The 17,728-nt window shown below is 41.6% G+C and overlaps 1 protein-coding gene across 1 annotated transcript; it reads left to right on the forward strand.

The window, feature by feature from the left end:
- The first annotated feature begins 4,311 nt into the window (after nt 1-4,311).
- Nucleotides 4,312-10,525, forward strand: LOC143806718 (protein RD3-like). The gene is made up of 3 exons (XM_077287540.1): nt 4,312-4,446; nt 8,495-8,808; nt 10,088-10,525. The coding sequence occupies exons 2-3, from the start codon at nt 8,504-8,506 to the stop codon at nt 10,395-10,397; spliced, it is 615 nt and encodes a 204-aa protein (XP_077143655.1). The 5' UTR covers nt 4,312-4,446; nt 8,495-8,503; the 3' UTR covers nt 10,398-10,525.
- The last annotated feature ends 7,203 nt before the right edge of the window (nt 10,526-17,728 follow it).

Here is a 17,728-nt window from a genome sequence, read left to right on the forward strand (position 1 = left end):
CCAGTCCGTGTAATGCGGTCCCAGATTAGACCGTAATCCACGTCCGTGCATCTAAAAACCACATCCAATTAAGTTGCTCATTGAACAATTACATGATTTTCCAGGGATCAACTGTTTTTCCAGCAAAACTGCTCGGCCATTACATTTGGTCGTGTGAGAGGCAGAGACAGGGTCATAGTCATGACCGAGGCCAGCTATGTAGTTGTGCCCGGGTCATTCATCACATGAAAACAGTACTCATTGCTCTGCATACCTGTGGCTTCACATTTGGCACAGTCATGGTCTCCTCTGCGTTTTTGTAGACTCCCTCTAGATGAGTTTGCAGAAATCAAGACACAGTCCACTTCAACTTTCAAATGAACAACTTTACTGGCTTTCTTACACAACACATCCATATTCATGATAGCATCATCAACAGATTCCATTAAGCACACTTCTTTCTCTTTCCCTGTACTCCTTTCTCTGTCATACGGCATGTGCCCGGGTCAGACCGTATCATACGGTTCCTCAGCATCCTGCCTGTCCAGACTTACTTTGCTTTGAGTTCCCTCAGCCGTTTCGCGCCGGATCTGAGGGCATCTGTCCATGCTATAAGTTGCCACATGGTGAGCGACCTGCCCGTCTGTACTGCCGTGATGTTCCTCTCAGCTCCAGTTCTCACTACTGCTGTACTGCTGCTGTTCTGTCCTATTGGTACTGGATGGCTGGGCTCCAACTTAGAACGTTAGGTGATCACTGCTTCAATCCCAGGCTCTATAGCCCATCCAGACGGTTTGGGCACCCTGGCCGACTGACTCCTAGAGGAAGTCCTCCCTCCCTTAACTGCAGCTGACCCCTCCTATGTTAAACGATGTACATTGTATGAACTAGCTAGAGTATATCAGCACTCCATCTAGTGGACTACATGGGTACTGCACTTTCCCTATGTCAGAACTATTATACACATATAGGCAAAGGGAATATTAACACCAAAGAAGGGAGTGGAGTATTACATGGTCCTGGTATACCCCTTACAGTCGCATTGTTTTTCTGCGTGAAACAGCTCCCCAAAGTTTGTTAAACAATCACATATTTGGCTTTGGTCGTGGCACTCCGTTGGGTCTTTTGTAGGAATAAGTAACAATAATTAATTCCTTTAATTTATTTAAAATTTATTATTTAAAATTACTGTGTAACAATTAATAATTCCTTTAAATTAATTTCCTACAATCTAAGTGACAGTTGCTGTGCAGTACCCGGGCATGCGGCTGATCATTGTGACCATAGACTGAGTGAATATCACATTAGCGTTTTATAACCCGTGGCGCAGGTAACACATGTTACTCTCAGGTGTTCGGTGTGAGCTCTTGGCAGCTGCAGACATGATTATGCACCAATGATACCGGGGATTACATGACTGATCCATATGACTGTCAGTCAATAGACACATGGCGAAGCGTATCACTGCGGGCCGGGGTCATGTAATAGTCACTTGGCTCAGGAGTCAGCACTGTGGACTTTGAAATAATACAATATCGCTGTTATTTGTTAGATTTCACACTGATATTTTCAATCTGGTTGCTCAATTATTAACTGGTTGTGTTAGAGCCATATCTAAACCCCCAGTAGTACCAGTTATAGTTTGATACTACCTGGTCTTTTTTTTTGTCGGTCCCTTGTATCCTGTATTTCCTGTCTGTCAGTTTAAAGTGGTTGTCCGGCCTTTGGCTAGAAGTCTGCAGTCACTCTATGTGGTTGTGAATTCTCCACTGGTGGACGCGTGACTGCAAGTATGTGGTTTGCATCATGTGCTCACGTGCCGACTAGACGTGTACAACACAAGTAAATTGAGCGAAACCTGACACGTCTAGTTGGAGTGTATCCAGAAGAATCCAAATCGTATACTTGTGGTCACGAGACTGCCCGCTCCCAGCATCGGGGGAATCCTGACAGCGTGCATAGTGAGGAGTCACAAGTCTGCAATCACATAGAGAAAATGCAGGCTGCCATATTTCACCGTCCATATACGGACCACAGTGCTTGGAATAAGTGCTGGTCTCCTGATCCAAACTTAAAGTCATAAGCACATATGGGGCTGCAAATTCGGGTTGGGAGATCCTTAGTCAGGTGGGACATATGCACAAAAGTCTTACTTTGTATTATACCCGCGGAGATCAAATGTTCAAGGTTCAAAAAAGTGGAAAAGTCATTGTCAAAAAAAGTGAAAATCATCCATTTACCTTATAAAAGTCTTAATTATCATATTATTTATCCCACCCATTCATGTATGTGTTCTGCGTTTTTTTTATGGACATCATACATACCCATTACAATCTATGCACAGTTCACACGTCTGTTCTCGCCACTGAAGATCAAAGTGATCAAGCTCAACCATTCAAGTGAAAAAAAACTAGCTGCACTCTGATGTCATCCATGTGTCATCCGAGTGCTTCCCTTTTTTTTAACTGCATAATAAATAGGAGAAAGCTCCAAAACTTTTTTTTTTACTTACAAGAAAAATGGATGGCAACTTGATGGTAAAAATAGACAAACAGACAAAAAAATGGAAGAAACAAATCCCCCCCCCAAAAAAAGGCAAAACCTACAAAAACCTACAAAAAAACAAGCAACAAGACAAGTTGTTACATATCTTTGCAAAAAAAAAAGTTATGGCTTTAAGAACATAGTAGCACCCAAATATATATATATATATATATATATATATATATATATATATATATATATAATGTGTTTTAGGGTGCAATTTATGGTGTGGGTCTCCAGTGGCAGAAGGTGGGCACAAGATATTGAGCGTTTTAGATGGCATATCTGCGAATAAATTGTAATCTTCACTTTGCACCGTGTCTGGGCATTCATTTGTCGGAAATCGCTGTGGGGGGATGTAGTTTACAAAATAGGGTCATTTTTTATTCATTTTTTTAACCTTAGAGTCTCTAAAACTGTTTTCCAGTGCTGTGTAAGGCTGAATTCCCATGAAGAGTATTTGGTGCGTTTTTGATACTGTAGATTTCCTGCACTATTTTTTAGGATTAGTTGCATCTTTTATTGTGGTTTTAGTTATATTTTTTATTACTTTTTTTTCTGCATGCATTTTTTTGTGTATATGCATTTTTTATCTGTGGATTTTCTGCATCTCTTTCAATGTGGAAAGTCTGTAAATAAACCTCATATTTGTTACCATAAGAGAAACTGACACGAAGCAAGTCTAAAAATTGCACAATGGGCATGAGACATAAATCCCTTACACTTTGCCGGATCTCTTCATTTTTTGTACCATCCTGGAGAAAAAACAGGGAGGATGAGAACAAGTCATCCCTCTACTAATTCTCCCTGCTCGCTCTGCCAGTGAAATGCAGAGATGAGTGACAGCACTTCCAGACTAGTTGGATACAGGAGCCCCAGTAATAAATTTAAAGGGAACTTATGTTCTAAAAAACCTGCAGATATAGGATTAAACTGCAGGATAATAGCGTTACAATGCTGCCAGACCACCTTAATGAAAGTGCAGTTACTGGAAGAAAATTATCTTTATTCCTCCCAGGAGCTGCCGGCTTTCAGTCATTCAGTCACTAATCAGTACACAGTGAGCAGTGGCTGTAAGCACGCCCCAGCGTTTAATTGACAGCTTGCTCGGCAGCACATCTCTGCAGAATCAAAGTGCCGGATGTGCTTACAACCACCTCTCATAATGCTGTGAGCCGTGACTAACTGCATCTCTATGACTGAAAGCCAGCGGCTCACTGGAGAAATAAAGATAATTTCCTCCAAATAGCTATGCTTTCAGTAAGGCGGCCAGACAGAATTGGAACAATATTTACCTGCAGATTAACCCTATATCTACAGACTATTAGCTTAACAGGATCACTTTAAGTTTTGCAGCAAATATACAAAGACACATTTATAATAAAGACATAGTTACAAACGTCATTAGGAAGCGGATACGGTGCCCATATCACTATATGGGAGTAAATCCTGTTATCAGCTTCCCTTTAAATGTAACAATCATAAATGAAACATCATAAAGTCTCTAATTTTTTTTTGTTATAATGTCATAAATTGTGCAAATATGTCCCAAATGTAGAAGCAGTGGAGGGGAGAAGTGGCCACTATTGGGATACGTGCGCCGGTGTGTGTTGGTTATATAACAGGTTCAGTGTCTCGCGGTGCGGATTATGCTGACTGGGTGGAATCCTCAGATTACAAAGTATTAAATGAAGCTTTAAAAGTAGAGCTGGTGAAAAGACACTAGTGTGGGAGACAGAAGAGGAGGAGGGGGACCAGAGATTACCGGGAACAGAAGACCGTAAGCAGGAGACAGAGAAAGTGGGACAATAGAACACCTGGATCTACCAGGAATAGAACTGAAGATAAAAAATAAGGAGCCGTAACACCTGAAGAAGAGAGAAGGCACCAGGAGGAGGAGAACTTGGCTGCGGCACATTTCAGGTAGTGACCGGTCTACGTTTTCATTGTATAGTGTCAGTGTAAGGGCTCTTGGAGATAAAGGTAAAATCGGAAGAGGGCAATCTGTCGTTTTGATGAATAGCACTCATCCCAATGTCATACTATGAGCCGTACACGTCCATTTTTTTACTCGGAGCGAGGATAAAAGCCCAGTATGCAAGAGTTTTATCTAATTATTGGCCATTCATGTCTAGGGTTCCGTGGTAAAAAATTGGACTGCGCTAGGATGACATCCGAGTACTGTTCGATTTTCACGGACTGATAGAATGGAGAAAATGAAGGGTTTTTTTCTTTTATTCTCCACATCTGAGAAAATCGGATCAAACTCTGATGAGAGCGTGATTAGCAAAATCGTCCCGATTTTCTCAGATGAGAGAAAATCATTCATGTGATGCTAGCCTTACATAGGTCATTTACTTTTAAGACTTCCTCCAGGTTTAATTTATTTATTTAATTTGAGGGCAGCACGGTGGCTCAGTGGTTAGCACTGCAGCCTTGCAGCACTGGGGCTTTGGGTTCAAATCCCACCAAGGACAACATCTGCAAGGAGTTTGTATATTCTCCCCGTGTTTGCGTGGGTTTCCTCCGGGTTCTCCGGTTTCCTCCCACACTCCAAAGACATACTGATAGGGATTCTAGATTGTGAGCCCCATCAGGGACAGCGATGATAATGTGTACAAAACTGTAAAGCGCTGCGGAATATGTTAGCGCTATCTAAAAAAAAAAAATAAAGCGAGATTATTAATGAGAATTTACTTTTTTTAATTTTTATTACTTTTCACATGGATAAGAAAATTGCAGTAGCTGTACAAATTGTGAAAGTAAATTGTTGGACATGGAGAGGTGACATGGGACCAGATAAATTGTAACAGTAAATGAAACCTTGATTCGGCCGGCTGAGGTCCCCATGAGGTAAAACAAGGAAAGAAAGACCGAAAATAGAGAGGGAGAGAAGGGAAGTTGAGATCCACCAGATGGGCAACTGTAGCTGGTAATAAACTCAAGAAAACAACTGCGTATGTGAAATCCAAATAGCCACACATCATGGAATTTCTCTTGCCAGTCTTGAAGAATAGATGTGAATCTTTCGTTTATCAAGTACCAAACAGGCAATCCCTCCATGTGTTGAGGCTGTCGAAGAGCCGTGAGACATGCAGCCGCGGGGACTCGAACATAGTATTCGAGTACGCTGAAGTCACTCGGTTAGCACCCGAGCATGCTCAGATAACACCTTAACCCAGCACGTTCACTCATCATTATTAACCATCATAAAGCAGAGAAGAATCTAGATTATGTCTATATGTCTCAAATATGAAAGGGCAGGGAAGAAGAAAGTGGAAAATAAGAGGTATCTAGGAAAGCTAAGGAGAAAGTGGGGAAAAAAGCCAGACATCAAGTCTTAAAAATGTCCCTACTATGAATCCTAGCCATATTCCCACCACCATATATCAATCTCGTGAGTTTCTCCTGCTCTATAACATGCCCCCCATAGGAACTGAGTGGGTGAAATATAACTACAGGACATTTCTAAGACTTGACATCTCATCTCATTGTCATGTTTTTCCATCTAAATTTGAAGATTATCTTAAAGAACTGAGAGCTCGTGGAAGCCATTGGAGTTTTCTTAATTCATAGCATTGTCGTGCATTTATCAAAAGAAGAAACTCGGAGTACACTTTTTTAATTTAGATTAATAACCTGCAATTATGAAAATATGCAAAACTGTCAATTAAATAGTTAGGCTGCCGTCACACTAGCAGTATTTGGTCAGTATTTTACATCAGTATTTGTAAGCCAAAACCAGGAGTGAAACAATCAGAGGAAAAGTATAATAGAAACATATGCACCACTTCTGCATTTATCACCCACTCCTGGTTTTGGCTTACAAATACTGATGTAAAATACTGACCAAATACTGCTAGTGTGACGGCAGCCTTAAATTGAGGAAGGTTCATTGTAAAAGACATTCTATGACTTTTTTCCAAAAAGTATATATATATATATATATATATATATATATATATATATATATATATATATATATATATATATATATATATATATATATATATGGTATATATACATATATATACAGTCATGGCCAAAAGTATTGACACCCCTGCAATTCTGTCAGATAATACTCAGTTTCTTCCTGAAAATGATTGCTAACACAAATTCTGTGGTATTATTATCTTCACTTAATTTGTCTTAAATGTAAAAACACAGAAAGAATTGTCCTAAAGCCAAATTGGATATAATTCCACAACAAACATAAAAAAGGGGGTGGACAAAAGTATTGGCACTGTTCAAAAAATCATGTGATGCTTCTCTAATTAGTGTAATTAACAGCACCTGTAACTTACCTGTGGCACCTAACAGGTGTTGGCAATAACTAAATCACACTTGCAGCCAGTTGACATGGATTAAAGTTGACTCAACCTCTGTCCTGTGTCCTTGTGTGTACCACATTGAGCATGGAGAAAAGAAAGAAGACCAAAGAACTGTCTGAGGACTTGAGAAACCAAATTGTGAGGAAGCATGAGCAATCTCAAGGCTACAAGTCCATCTCCAAAGACCTGAATGTTCCTGTGTCTACCGTGCACAGTGTCATCAAGAAGTTTAAAGCCCATGTCACTGTGGCTAACCTCCCTAGATGTGGACAGAAAAGAAAAATTGACAAGAGATTTCAACACAAGATTGTGCGGATGTTGGATAAAGAACCTCGACTAACATCCAAACAAGTTCAAGCTGCCCTGCAGTCCGAGGGTACAACAGTCTCAACCCGTACTATCCGTCGGCGTCTGAATGAAAAGGGACTGTATGGTAGGAGACCCAGGAAGACCCCACTTCTTACCCCGATACATAAAAAAACCAGGCTGGAGTTTGCCAAAACTTACCTGAAAAAGCCTAAAACATTTTGGAAGAATGTTCTCTGGTCAGATGAGACAAAAGTAGAGCTTTTTGGGCAAAGGCATCAACATAGAGTTTACAGGAGAAAAAAAGAGGCATTCAAAGAAAAGAACACGGTCCCTACAGTCAAACATGGCGGAGGTTCCCTGATGTTTTGGGGTTGCTTTGCTGCCTCTGGCACTGGACTGCTTGACCGTGTGCATGGCATTATGAAGTCTGAAGACTACCAAGAAATTTTGCAGCATAATGTAGGGCCCAGTGTGAGAAAGCTGGGTCTCCCTCAGAGGTCATGGGTCTTCCAGCAGGACAATGACCCAAAACACACTTCAAAAAGCACTAGAAAATGGTTTGAGAGAAAGCACTGGAGACTTCTAAGATGGCCAGCAATGAGTCCAGACCTGAATCCTATAGAATACCTGTGGAGAGATCTAAAAACGGCAGTTTGGAGAAGGCATCCTTCAAATATCAGGGACCTGGAGCAGTTTGCCAAAGAAGAATGGTCTAAAATTCCAGCAGAGCATTGTAAGAAACTAATTGATGATTACCGGAAGCGGTTGGTCGCAGTTATTTTGGCTAAAGGTTGTGCAACCAAGTATTAGGCTGAGGGTGCCAATACTTTTGTCTGGCCCATTTTTGGAGTTTTGTGTGAAATGATCAATTTTTTGCTTCATTCTCTTTTGTGTTTTTTCATTTAACACAAATTAAATGAAGATAATAATACCAAAGAATTTGTGTTTGCAATCATTTTCAGGAAGAAACTGAGTATTATCTGACAGAATTGCAGGGGTGTCAATACTTTTGGCCATGACTGTATATATGTATATATATTTGGTGCAGTATCTAAATCTAATATTAAACCTAGTGTAGTCAGGTTCACATTTATATAAACGTGAACATAGTTTAATTCTGTATATAAGGCATTGAGAAGTGATGAGATCTGTTCTAGCTGGAAAGTCTTTTAGTTTCAACTTTGCAGTTTGGCCAAGTGAAAATTGATTCATGTTCAGTCTGGTCTTTCTTTCCACCAACTGCAGGCATTGGGGGACAATAAATAGGAGGTTGTCTCTTTTCGGGGAAAATCAAAGCACTTACATAGTTTTATTATATGTGATTTTACCAGGTGTCAAGAATGTTCCTGGCATCACTTTTTGGCTGGAATGACCCAGATGGGTCTACGGTGAAGTTGGCTCCCAGGAGCAGTGCAGAGCTGGTTACAGAGACTCTAATGTTAGAGCTGGGATCCCACCTAAAACGAGCTGAAAAGCAGCAGCGAGAGCGCCTCATCGAATACCGACGAGTGAAGAATGGAGTAGACTACACGTGGCTAGCATCTGTACCACGCCAAGGCTTCGAAGTCAGCCCAGGGGACCAGCTGGAGCTCAGAGACATCTGTTCCAAAATAAGTCCTTCTCAATGTGGTCCTGTCATACTCAGGTAATGTATATATTGGGTTGCTGGAAAGAATAAGGTGCCTGCAAGGAGTTTGTATGTTCTCCCTGTGTTTGGTGGGTTTTCTCTGGGTTCTCCGGTTTCCTCCCACACTCCAAAGACTTGTGACCTTCGATTGGACATCATAAATCTGGTCATTTATCTACCTGGATTTTTAGATAGATGTAACATAGAGTATTTCTTTAAAGGGAACCTGTCACCTGAATTTGGCGGGACCGGTTTTCGGTCCGATGAGCGGTGTTTTCGGGTGTTTGATTCACCCTTTCCTTTCCCGCTGGCTGCATGCTGGCCGCAATATTGGCTTGAAGATCATTCGCTGTCCTCCGTAGTACATGCCTGCGCAAGGCAATCTTGCCTTGCGCACGCGCAGTATGCTTTGCTCAGCTGCGGGCAAAGCCGAAAAGCATTAGTGCGCATGCGCCGGCGCACTATGTCCCGGAGCACAGCGAAATACTTCCAGGACATAGTGCGCTGGCGCATGCGCACTAATGTTTTTCGGCTTTGCCCGCAGTTGGGCAAAGCATACTGCGCGTGCGCAAGGCAAGATTGCCTTGCGCAGGCGTGTACTACGGAGGACAGCGAATGAACTTCAAGCCAATATTGCGGCCAGCATGCAGCCAGCGGGAAAGGAAAGGTTGAATCAAACACCCGAAAACACCGCCCATCGGACCGAAAACCGGTCCCGCCAAATTCAGGTCACAGGTTCCCTTTAATATTGCGGCAGTAGGCTTCATCCCCTTACCCTACAGGGGGGAGAATAAACATCATAATTATCTCTGGGGTCCATCAAGGACACGTGGTATTGGTATGTATATTGTAGGGTAAAGAAACTCCAGTTTTAAGCATCTGCATCCAACTTTGACAATGTAGAAGTTGGGGAAGAATGGCTGGACACCCTCTTGTTAAATAATTTTGATTTTGTCAAGAAGGGTCAATTGTATCCAGAAAGAAAGGATCTTTAACAATATTACTAAAAGTGGATTTGTAAAGTGTATGGATAAGGTAGCTCACCAATGCCAAAACTTTTAGAGAACACAAAAAACTTTTTACGAACACAAAATGTACAAATCTATAATATGAACGAACTGAAAGGTTATTCTTAAATAGTGACTTGGATAAAAAAAAAAAATACTTGTAATTTATCCTTTTTGAAACTTTAGTTTGGGCTCAACAGCATTGTTCGTTACTTGTATTTTCGCATGATCGTGTAAGTGATGGAAATGATCGAATGTAACAGTTAATGTCATTTTATCATCCTGTCCAGGTTTCGTAGGCTGATGTTGGAGTTTGAGCCCGAGGGTACGGAGATCCCAAGGCTCTTTCGGTCAGTTCTTCAGGATTTTTTGAGTCAAGAAGAGGAACAACGAAAAACGCAGGAAAGTCGATGGGAGAAGCGCCGAAGAGCCAAAAGCCTGGCCACGTTCAGCTTTAAGCCCCTTCGCTTACGCGTCAATCCTTTTCAACTGGAAGACACACATAATTCAGATACGGAGAGCGAGCTGATAACTGCTGGGAGAGCAAGAAGCAAAAGTATGCCGGAGTTCAGCATCACCAGGGAAGTGCATTGTGACTGATCTCTGTACACACCGGAATCTACCGCAAACGGCATGGTGCCCAATGTACAACGTAAGGCTGCCGTCACACTAGCAGTATTTGGTCAATATTTTACATCAGTATTTGTAGCCAAAACCAGGAGTGGGTGATAAATGCAGAAGTGGTGCATATGTTTCTATTATACTTTTCCTCTAATTGTTCCACTCCTGGTTTAGGCTTACAAATACTGATATAAAATACTGACCAAATGCTGATCGTGTGACGGCAGCCTGAGGGCGCAATCCCAAGTGTCTCCAGTCATGGTAGATCCATAGAGTTTGGGAAATGCTTTTTCTTCGATCAGCTCCAATTTTTGGACAGAAAGATGAAATACAGATTAAATCAGGTCATTGAAATGCACCTTAGACATCCCCTCCTCAATATCCTTAAAAAGACCAACCTGAAAATGTCATTTTAGTATGGATGTTGACGACACCTTCTAGCACTGTAGTAACTTTGATGAATTTCACTTTTTTCTTATAATTCTGTTCAGCCCCAACGTTAGGTCAATAAAAGATCAATTTACATCTTATTTTCTCATTTATATATCACCATCATATTCTGCAGCCCATTATCATCACTGTCCCCATTGGGGCTCCCAATCTGCATTCCCTATAATTGTGTCCCTTTTGTATTTGGTCAAATGGGGTGACATCTTTTTCCTCTGAATGAGGACGGCCTCTGTAAATATACCCGCTCCATTCGATGTTTTTACAGAAATTGCATCGTATATATATAAAAAAAAATCTCTCTCTTAAGAGTTGTGAATTTTTTATTTTTTTTTACAGTAGTTTAAAAAAAAACATTATTGGCTGGGCGTGCAACTGTTCTCATAGGAAAAAGCTATATATATATTTATTTTTTTTTTACTTAAGGTATTTTGAAATCCAACATGGCTAATGCTTCCTTTCCCCCAACTTCTACAGGTGAGGAGAGTTAGGAAATCCCCATTAATGTTAAATTAAACCAAAAATCTTGTGCAGCTGAAATCAGGTCCCATAAATTCTGTATATGAGCAGAGTCTGGATGAAGGCATACCGAGTGCTTGCAGATGTTTATGTGTGACATGTTACAACTTTGGAAAACTTGAAGCTTGTACGAAGCCTTTGGGCTCATGCAGACGAGCGTATAAGTCCAACTTGAGCTATCAGGTTTTTAATCACTGATCCATGTTAGTCAATAGGGCTGTTCAGATGAATTTTTTTTTCCTCCGACCGTGTGTCTGTGAGAATCAAATTGCAGCATGCAGTACTATCATCCGAATCTCGGACGAGACTCACACATTCAAGTCTATGGGTGCGACAAAGAAAAAAATTGGATCCCACAAACACCATCAGAGCGGCTTCCGATCTGTACAGCTAGATTTATAATAGAAATATAGGAAACTGTATGTGATCATGTACATTTGTTAATGTAGTTGTATCAAAACCGATGGCACATGGATAAAAATTAGAAAAAACTGTCTGACTTTTCTGGATGAAGTTCGGACGAGTTTTCTGTATAAAACACGGACGAGTTTTCCAGATAAAATGCGGACGAGTTTTCCAGATGAAACGCGAACGAGTTTTCATACGCTCATCTGCAGACGTCCTTAGAATATGTCAGCATAAAAAGACCCTTCAAAGCAAGCACTCGGTGCATCTGTCATTACCGAGCAGTTCAGTGCTGTTTCCTACCTATTTGTCTTCCAGCTCGCTCCTGTAAAGCCAATAAAAGACAAGAACACACTTAGGCCTCATTCACACATCAGTATTTATATGCAGAAACCAGGAGTGTCTACAAAACACAGAACAGGTGTCAATCTTTCAATTAGGGTACTGTCACACAGTGCCATTTTGATCGCTACGACGGCACGATCCGTGACGTCGCAGCGATCGTATGATTATCGCTCCAGCGTCGTAGACTGCGGTCACACGTTGCAATCACGGCGCTGGAGCGATGCCGAAGTCCCCGGTAACCAGGGTAAACATCGGGTAACTAAGCGCAGGGCCGCGCTTAGTAACCCGATGTTTACCCTGGTTACCAGCGTAAACGTAAAAAAAACAAACAGTACATACTTACATTCCGGTGTCTGTCCCCGGCGTTCTGCTTCTCTAGTCTCCACTGTGTAAGCGCCATAGCCGGCAAGCACAGCGGTGACGTCAGACGTCACCGCTGTGCTCGCTTTCCGGCCGGCAGACGCTCACACAGTGGAGAGAAGCTGAGACGCTGGAGGACTGACACCGGAATGTAAGTATGTACTGTTTGTTTTTTTACGTTTACGCTGGTAACCACGGTAAACATCGGGTTACTAAGCGCGGCCCTGCGCTTAGTTACCCGATGTTTACCCTGGTTACAAGCGAAGACATCGCTGGATCGCTGTCACACACAACGATCCAGCGATGTCAGCGGGTGATCAAGCGACGAAAGAAAGTTCCACACGATCTGCTACGACGTACGATTCTCAGCAGGATCCCTGATCGCTGCTGCGTGTCAGACACTGCGATATCGTAACGATATCGCTAGAACGTCACGAATCGTACCGTCGTAGCGATCAAAATGGTACTGTGTGACAGTACCCTTATACTTTTTCTGCAAGCTCCACTCGGCTGTGGAATACACTGAAGTGTGAATGAGGTCCTACTCTACTGTTATGTGTAAATACCTCCTGAATGTACATATTATATATATATATCTGTATATAGATTATGTTAATCTGTTATGCACAATAGGATTCATTTATGCAGCAAAACAGGGTTTATATTTTCTTACAGGATTTATGTCAAAAGTGGGTATGGAGGCCAGCAAGAAAGGAAATGTCATCTCAACCATCCCCGTACCCTTTAGGGTAGCCATGATCATGATCACAGGGGTCCCACTGCTTCTGAATGCCTTTGTAAACTTTCCATTTCTATACAAGGGATTCAATACATATTCACTTTTCTAGAATTATTGGTACTGGCAAGTATAACAATTTTTTTTTAATAAAATGTGATATATTTACAAATATTGCTCCCATGTAGTCTATTTGTACATGTATGATGGGGATGTAGATCTATTAAACATGGATGTAGAATCAGATGTCAAGTGAAATAACCTAAATGCAGCCACATAATGAAAAGATTTTTAAGAACAGACATTGGAAGCTTGGAAAATTATTCTCTTCTTGTAAAGAATATGAAAAAAGATGCTCATGAAGGGAATCAGCATATTAAATATTAGTGCCTATCAATATAGATATAAACTTAATATATGCTGACATAAATATGGACTAGTCGCTGACCAAGAGGAAAGGGGAGGTATAAATACCAAAAAAACGACCATTAAGGCCACAGATTGTTAGAAAAATATATAAACTTTATTAGGAAAAGTGCACAACACAGGTGGGGAAAACGTGTGCCATAAGGCACAATCCATTGCACAAATGAATGACTGCACAAAGGGCACTCAGAGACAGGAGAGCTAATAAATCCCACAGTAAAAAAATAAAAATTACATATCAAACCTTAATAGAAACTATGGAATAAGTATGGGAAAGTCTGCAAATGTAGACAGCAATGAGACTGCCAATGGATGCTACATGCACATGTGATAAAACCTAGATAGATGTACTTGTACCTAACATACAGGTCCTTCTCAAAAAATTAGCATATAGTGTTAAATTTCATTATTTACCATAATGTAATGATTACAATTAAACTTTCATATATTATAGATTCATTATCCACCAACTGAAATTTGTCAGGTCTTTTATTGTTTTAATACTGATGATTTTGGCATACAACTCCTGATAACCCAAAAAACCTGTCTCAATAAATTAGCATATCAAGAAAAGGTTCTCTAAATGACCTATTACCCTAATCTTCTGAATCAACTAATTAACTCTAAACACATGCAAAAGATACCTGAGGCTTTTAAAAACTCCCTGCCTGGTTCATTACTCAAAACCCCCATCATGGGTAAGACTAGCGACCTGACAGATGTCAAGAAGGCCATCATTGACACCCTCAAGCAAGGGGGTAAGACCCAAAAAGAAATTTCTCAACAAATAGGCTGTTCCCAGAGTGCTGTATCAAGGCACCTCAATGGTAAGTCTGTTGGAAGGAAACAGTGTGGCAGAAAACGCTGTACAACGAGAAGAGGTGACCGGACCCTGAGGAAGATTGTGGAGAAGGACCGATTCCAGACCTTGGGGAACCTGAGGAAGCAGTGGACTGAGTCTGGTGTGGAAACATCCAGAGCCACCGTGCACAGGCGTGTGCAGGAAATGGGCTACAGGTGCCGCATTCCCCAGGTAAAGCCACTTTTGAACCATAAACAGCGGCAGAAGCGCCTGACCTGGGCTACAGAGAAGCAGCACTGGACTGTTGCTAAGTGGTCCCAAGTACTTTTTTCTGATGAAAGCAAATTTTGCATGTCATTCGGAAATCAAGGTGCCAGAGTCTGGAGGAAGACTGGGGAGAAGGAAATGCCAAAATGCCTGAAGTCCAGTGTCAAGTACCCACAGTCAGTGATGGTGTGGGGTGCCATGTCAGCTGCTGGTGTTGGTCCACTGTGCCAACCATCCATCGGCTGAAATGCTTTATGGAGATGAAGATTTCATTTTTCAGCACAACCTGGCACCTGCTCACAGTGCCAAAACCACTGGTAAATGGTTTACTGGCCATGGTATTACTGTGCTCAATTGGCCTGCCAACTCTCCTGACCTGAACCCCATAGAGAATCTGTGGGATATTGTGAAGAGAAAGTTGAGAGACGCAAGACCCAACACTCTGGATGAGCTTAAGGCCGCTATTGAAGCATCCTGGGCCTCCATAACATCTCAGCAGTGTCACAGGCTGATTGCCTCCATGCCACGCCGCATTGAAGCAGTCATTTCTGCCAAAGGATTCCCGACAAAGTATTGAGTGCATAACTGAACATTATTATTTGATTGTTTTTTTGTTTGTTATTAAAAAACACTTTTATTTGATTGGACGGGTGAAATATGCTAATTTATTGAGACAGGTTTTTTGGGTTATCAGGAGTTGTATGCCAAAATCATCAGTATTAAAACAATAAAAGACCTGACAAATTTCAGTTGGTGGATAATGAATCTATAATATATGAAAGTTTAATTGTAATCATTACATTATGGTAAATAATGAAATTTAACACTATATGCTAATTTTTTGAGAAGGACCTGTATAGGTGTAGACAATAGGTGCCATGGCATCATAGTATCACCTCAAATGAGTGGCAGACAGGGCTCCCTGCGTCCATGGGTCCACCCCAACGCGCGTTTCGGATGCTCGTCCTTCGTCAGGAAAAAATAGGGAAGATTGAATACCCAATGGTATAAATGCAGACCGGACTGGAACTGACAGGGCTGCGGACCGGAAATGACACATCCGTCACCATAACTACCAGGATGCCAGACGGTGTCCACGTCATGAGGCAGGCGGCGCGAGGCACAGGGAAGAGTGCCATGACGTCAGTCACCACATAGAGATGCGGAGAGTCGGCAGGCCCCCCGAAGCTGGGCGCCCATGCGTACAGGTCAGCGGCGCCACCAGAGTGGAGAGATGTGATGAAGCAATCTGTGATCAGTAGAAAATGGATAGGAACGTACTATAGATCGAGATGTGTAATAGAATTTATGGAATATGACTGCTGAAGATACAAAACAGGTAGGAACACAGAATAGGCGAATTATAAAAAAAAAAAAACATTGTAAAATACTAGTCAGTATCACAAATCTGGTCATATAACAGTATGCTAACCAGCACATAGAAGTCATCCTTACACATCATATACAGAGGTGTTATTTACTACTAGGATAAACATTATAAAAAGAAAAATTGTTCATGTGTCATAGACCACCTAGTAAATAACCCAAATGGGCAAATAAATATATCATATATATGCGCCCAGATTATCCTGTAACTATCCGCCAGTGTATACGTGTGTTTACATGTTATAGGTATGTATATACAGTACAGACCAAAAGTTTGGACACACCTTCTCATTTAAAGATTTTTCTGCATTTTCATGATTATGAAAATTGTACATTCACACTGAAGGCATCAAAACTATGAATTAACACATGTGGAATTATATACTTAACAAAAAAGTGTGAAACAACTGAAATTATGTCTTATATTCTAGGTTCTTCAAAGTAGCCACCTTTTGCTTTGATGACTGCTTTGCACACTCTTGGCATTCTCTTGATGAGCTTCAAGAGGTAGTCATCGGGAATGGTCTTCCAACAATCTTGAAGGAGTTCCCAGAGATGCTTAGCACTTGTTGACCCTTTTGCCTTCACTCTGCAGTCCAGGTCACCCCAAACCATCTCGATTGGGTTCAGGTCTGGTGATTGTGGAGGCCAGGTCATCTGGCGTAGCACCCAATCACTCTCCTTCTTGGTTAAGTAGCCCTTACACAGCCTGGAGGTGTGTTTGGGGTCATTGTCCTGTTGAAAAATAAATGATGGTCCAACTAGACGCAAACCAGATGGAATAGCATGCCACTGCAAGATGCTGTGGTAGCCATGCTGGTTCAGTATGCCTTCAATTTTGAATAAATCCCCAACAGTGTCACCAGCAAAGCACCCCCACACCATCACACCTCCTCCATGCTTCACGGTGGGAACCAGGCATGTAGAGTCCATCCGTTCACCTTTTCTGCATCGCACAAAGACACAGTGGTTGGAACCAAAGATCTCAAATTTGGACTCATCAGACCAAAGCACAGATTTCCACTGGTCTAATGTGTTTTTTAGCCCAAACAAGTCTCTTCTGCTTGTTTCCTGTCCTTATCAGTGGTTTCCTAGCAGCTATTCTACCATGAAGGCCTGCTGCACAAAGTCTCCTCTTAACAGTTGCTGTAGAGATGTGTCTGCTGCTAGAACTCTGTGTGGCATTGACCTGGTCTCTAATCTGAGCTGCTGTTAACCTGTGATTTCTGAGGCTGGTGACTCGGATAAACTTATCCTCAGAAGCAGAGGTGACTCTTGGTCTTCTTTTCCTGGGGCGGTCCTCATGTGATCCAGTTTCTTTGTAGCGCTTGATGGTTTTTGCAACTGCACTTGGGGACACTTTCAAAGTTTTCCCAATTTTTCAGACTGACTGACCTTCATTTCTTAAAGTAATGATGGCCACTCGTTTTTCTTTACGTAGCTGCTTTTTTCTTGCCATAATACAAATTCTAACAGTCTATTCAGTAGGACTATCAGCTGTGTATCCACCAGACTTCTGCACAACACAAGTGACGGTCCCGACCCCATTTATAAGGCAAAAATCCCACTTATTAAACCTGACAGGGCACACCTGTGAAGTGAAAACCATTCCCGGTG

Source organism: Ranitomeya variabilis, chromosome 2 (assembly GCF_051348905.1).
Source record: "Ranitomeya variabilis isolate aRanVar5 chromosome 2, aRanVar5.hap1, whole genome shotgun sequence".
Classification (NCBI taxonomy): Eukaryota; Metazoa; Chordata; class Amphibia; order Anura; family Dendrobatidae; genus Ranitomeya; species Ranitomeya variabilis.